The sequence below is a fragment of the Squalius cephalus genome (assembly GCF_949319135.1).
Source record: "Squalius cephalus genome assembly, chromosome: 8".
Lineage (NCBI taxonomy): Eukaryota > Metazoa > Chordata > Actinopteri > Cypriniformes > Leuciscidae > Squalius > Squalius cephalus.
Genome location: NC_137129.1, coordinates 15,077,257 through 15,082,107, shown reverse-complemented (window position 1 = coordinate 15,082,107; position 4,851 = coordinate 15,077,257). Strand labels below are relative to the sequence as shown.

The following is a 4,851-nucleotide window of genomic DNA, read 5'->3' as shown; positions in this document are numbered from 1 at the left end:
ATCAGATCAACTTAAACTCATCTTAATACCAGGTGGAAACAGTGCCTGAGAATTAAAGATCAATCGTTTGAGTTCAGCAGCAAGCAGTACAATCAAACTTCACAGGTGGACTCCACATGCACAAACAACAGGTTCTTCTTTGCTGCTTTTGAAGCTAAGTTGAACTGCATTAGACTGCCCCCTACAGGTCTTTAATATTCATATTCAACAGTTCACTTTTAAATCCCACATGGCAATTTTTTCTGGCCCAATTCCGGTCCACACAACACCACATTTCCCTCGGCCCACATACCACAAAGATGACGGCACTGTAGTGGCCAAGATCTGGATTTAAGACTAGGACCACACATGGGCTATAACTGGCCTGAGTCTCAGCCATTTAATAACCCATAACTTGCCCTGCACTGGGCCTGTTTTCATACTGGTACATATAATAAAATGATGTACATCATGGTGAACAAATTAAATAAAAGACCACATTAATTGTGAAATTATCATAGAGATTAAATCAGTTAATATTTTTAAAGTGTAATATTGTTTAAAATTACAAGTTATAACAGAATGAAAAGAACTGTCATTTCTGTGATAATTTTACCATTATCGTGTGGTGTAAAATACACCACAAACACAAAATTATAATAAAAGTATTAAATTCTTGTGCTGTAATCCAAATCTTCTGGAGAATCTGTACCAATACTAAAACCTATTCAGGCCCAGTGCAGGGCCAGTTATGGGTCATTAATTGGCTGAGAATCGAGCCAGTTATAGCCCATGTGTGGTCCTAGTCTTAAATCCAGATCTGGGCCACTATAGGACCGTCATTCTTTGTGGTATGTGGGCCGTGGGAAAAGGGGTTTTGTGGAACAGAGCTGGGCCAGATTAAATTTCAGGGCCAGTTGTGGGTTATTAAATGGATAAGGGTCTGGTTAAAAGCTGGTGTTGATATGATTTATTAATGGCTGAGAATTGGCGCCACTATTAAAACCAGTTCTAGCCCAGTTCATGCTCTGTTATGGTTATTAAATGGCTGAGACTTGGGCTAGTGTTGGCCCATGTGTGGTCCATGTCTTCAGTCCGGATCTGAGCCACTACAGGGCCGTCATTCTTTGCGGTATGTGGGCCGAGAGAAATGGGGTTCTGTGGAACGGAGCTGGGCCAGATAAAATTTGCTATGTGGGATACCATGAAGCTGGCTTAGGAGGATAGCTAGGTATGTTTCAGTTTAGTTTGTGACAACCCTGGTTTTAGGCACTATGAAAGTGTATCAGATTTTAGCAGGGTCATCGCCTTAGCAACTTAGCAACTTAACGCCTCCATGGGGATTGCTAAACTGCTAAACAGCAGGTTATGTTGTAAGAGATCTAAACCGAAATTCAACCAATCAGCTGTGAGCAAAGTGACACATGTCTGACGCAATAAAGTCACTCCCAGTTTCTCTTGCTCCAAATTAAAGGTCACTTCATAATAAATTGTCTGAATTTTAGCAATGCTCATTTATTATAATTATTATATAAAATTTATTCATGATTTATATTATTATTATACCTATAATCCATTACACCGAAGCAACTTTAGTTCAACAATTATTATTAAGCATTTAGTTTAAATGAATATAAATATATACTGATAAGATTTGGAATTGACAAATAAAGCTTTTAAAAATGACTACATGTAAGCTGTTCACTTTAATACATGTACATTATCAAAGGTCCCACTTTATATTAGATGTCTAACTACTATGTACTAACATCCGTTAATAACGTCACACTTACATGTGCATGTGCTTCATGAACTCAGGATCAAAGTCTGAGTTCACAGAGCAAGTGGATGATCAGGGTCATGGTACCAACAAAGCCTGAATGGATTGATTTTGTTTCGTCAACTCAAAACTAATCCTGTAACCCTGAGTTTGTTACCATCATGGTACAGGCCCCTGATAGCTCTGATTTAACTTGACACAAAGCATGTGACTGAACTTGCTTAAAGTACTTTTTTGCAAAAGGTGTCTCATTAAGTTTATATGATTTTATATTCAAATTAATCATTCTATTCAAATAACCACAAACATATATAGTATGCCTCCAGGAAGAAGGTTTTAAATACAGATATTTTGCCGAACAACTGTCAGTTTTAGCAGTTTTGGGAAGTTTTTATACCCAAAAAGTAAATAAATCACACAAATCAGATTTTATGAATGCTTTAATAAAACAAAATACAAAGACAAGTAATTGGAATTAAAAGAATTGAGCAAAATTTATACTTAAGCATTTTAAGCATTTGATTATCAGGAAGCGTTGCAAGATTATGGCTTTAATGCATAAGGCCTGATTTGAGATCCTACTAAAATCCTACAGCTTTATCTGTTGTCCATAAGCGCTCTTAAATTTATTTGAGAAATTGTGAGCTGATTCAAGCCTGGGCATATCTTTAACCAGAACACCATTTCTTGAGCTGAAAATGTCAGCCAGAGGGGAAGCCATTGGAGAAGGTTTGTGTTCATTACACTGTGGGCCCTCTAGACTGGGAGCACACTTCACTTCATAGGTAAAAAAGAAGGTGCCATATGTAAAAACACAAGTGTCACTCACAACTCCACTTCTAAGTTCAAAAGAGCATGTACCAAGGAGGTCGCTGTTCCAGTAGCTGTCTGCATCAAACACTTCAAAAGTTAGTTTATTGGCCATGCTAATCTTAATAGGAACAAACTCAAATGTTTCTGGCCAATGTGGATTGTCATTATCATCAATAGTCTCAGTGCGCTTGCTTTGTGTGCCATATTCAATTGATACAGCTCCATCTGTTTGAGTACTTACATCTCCATATAGACCATTGGCTTTAAGGTTGTAGACTTTCAGGGTGGCAAGTCCTTTTTCAGGTGGACAGCAGTTAGACTTTATAATTTGACTACTTTCACAAACACAAGCACATCGGTCTCTTGCACTGCACTTCCTGCCAATCTTGCAAGGCTCTGAGCAAACCTTCATGAGGGCATTTTTAATGATGTATTGTTCAACAGCTCTCTTCAGTCCTTTCCTGGCAGGGTGTTTTTCACTCAGTAAGAAATGGAGGGGTTTCAGAGAGTAGTGCACAATGTCAGGGAGGCTCTTCAAAGACTCAAGCCAGTTCTTAAGGGAATTTGGGTGTGATGAACCAGCAAAAAGCAGATCTTCTCCAATTATGTTTCCTCCGATAATCTCTGTCTGACGCTCACTGAACATGGTGCTGAACTTTTGATTTGTGCCCATCTTCTTTTTCAGTTCTTTACAAAAATGGCTCTCAACCTTCACAGTTGCTGCACTGTATGAACCAGAGGCTTCTACATCCAAACAGTCTTTCACTGCAGTGTCTGTAAGCCCACTCACTGTTGCCTGACATGTTTTGATGGCTGTTATGGCTTTCATTTTCCCCCCTAACTTGACACCTGTGGTAAAGTGAGTGCCATATGTGGTGATCAGGTTGCGGTAGGCGTCTGGATTGTAAGATGCAGGGAGTGATTTAATTGCTTCAAGAAACTCTGCATGAAGAGGAGGCTTTTCAGCTAGACCATATCTGTAAATAAATAGTTAATACGTTTGAATTTAGTGGAATCAAAGAGGTAGAAGATTACAGTTAAAGGTATCTATTTAAAAAAAAAGATTTTTTTAAGTCATTCTATGAGGAAAAGCAACACAACTCTCTCACCCGTAAAAGCTGCATGCAACTTCATGTTTGGTGAAACTGTATTTGTCTTCTTTTGATTTTGTCATTGCAAATTTCGCTTCCCTGGAATGAGTGCTTCCGACTGCAGCTCCGGCAGCCTTCACATCTAAACCAACTTTCCAGCTGACTGAGAGCGCTGATGATGAATCATTGACCAGTGCTTCACTTGATTCAAAGATCTGACTGGAGACTTTCATTGAACACTTTGGCAGGGTCCTCCAGAACACAACTGCTGCTGGTAGCTTCTGTTTTATTCCATTCATGTAATTGTTATTGTGCATTTTACAAGTGCTGTTTCCTAAATCCCATTTCTCCATGTTGATCACGTAAGATCCTTTTCGCTCCATGGTCACAACATCAAATCCCTCTCCAGCAAGATTGTACCCTGGAACAAAGGGAGCATCCTCACACTCTTTTGATGCACCTATGTCATCCTCTCCAGAAGTGGTCATGAGAAGCAATGCCCAGAAAACAACAAAGTAAATCTGGAACTGCCCCATCATCTGTAGTGAGATAAGTCAAATCATTATTGGGATTATTGTGAAAATTAACATCACTTAACAAGAATGATAGTCTAGAATTGTAACAATAATACCTTCATAAAATTTGCAATATTGTTAAAACAAATACAAAATAAAAAAAAAGGACGTTAAGCAGTAATTGTCTCTTTAAAATAATAATATTATTAATTGAATGATTTTTTTCCATTACCTACCATTAAATGTAGAGCTGAGATATTCAAATATAAGTTACAGGTTGTCTCTCTAACCTGTCGCTGGTTGATTGGTTGTGGGTGTCAAAGCTTTGTAGTGCAAAGTATCATATACCATGACGTGGCTGTGACAAATCTTCTAATATTAGTTTAACACATTGCCTGGGCTGAACAATGCTATAAATATGTTCTGTGAACAAAGAAGAACATTTTAAGTACAAGTTTTCAGATGTGACAAAAACCTCTGAAAATGGATGGCAGTGTTACAAAGAAGATGAACAGTTATGCTTAAGAGTTGCATTGTAAAAGATTATCTGTGCATCTATTATTCCTTTACATTATAATTTTAATTATTAATTTAATGCTAATTCATGAAAAAAAAAGGTATGACACTGGCTTAGATTGCCCCCCATAACAATTGTTTTTATTAAGTATTCAGT

The 4,851-nt window shown here is 37.8% G+C and overlaps 1 protein-coding gene across 1 annotated transcript; it reads right to left on the bottom strand.

The window, feature by feature from the left end:
- Nucleotides 1-2,294: 2,294 nt before the first annotated feature.
- Nucleotides 2,295-4,185, bottom strand: LOC307163414 (perforin-1-like). The gene is made up of 2 exons (XM_079879439.1): nt 3,682-4,185; nt 2,295-3,549 (listed from the first exon to the last, which is right to left on the bottom strand). Exons 1-2 carry the CDS (start codon nt 4,149-4,151, stop codon nt 2,349-2,351), a joined length of 1,671 nt encoding a protein of 556 aa, XP_079735565.1. The 5' UTR covers nt 4,152-4,185; the 3' UTR covers nt 2,295-2,348.
- Between the last annotated feature and the right edge of the window lie 666 nt (nt 4,186-4,851).

Coding starts and splice junctions, on each gene's coding strand:
- LOC307163414 (XM_079879439.1), bottom strand. CDS start 4,151: ATGACCACTTCTGGAGAGGATGACATAGGTGCATCAAAAGAGTGTGAG. Junction 3,550..3,681: donor GTTGCATGCAGCTTTTACGG/GTGAGAGAGTTG, acceptor ATTTATTTACAG/ATATGGTCTAGCTGAAAAGC.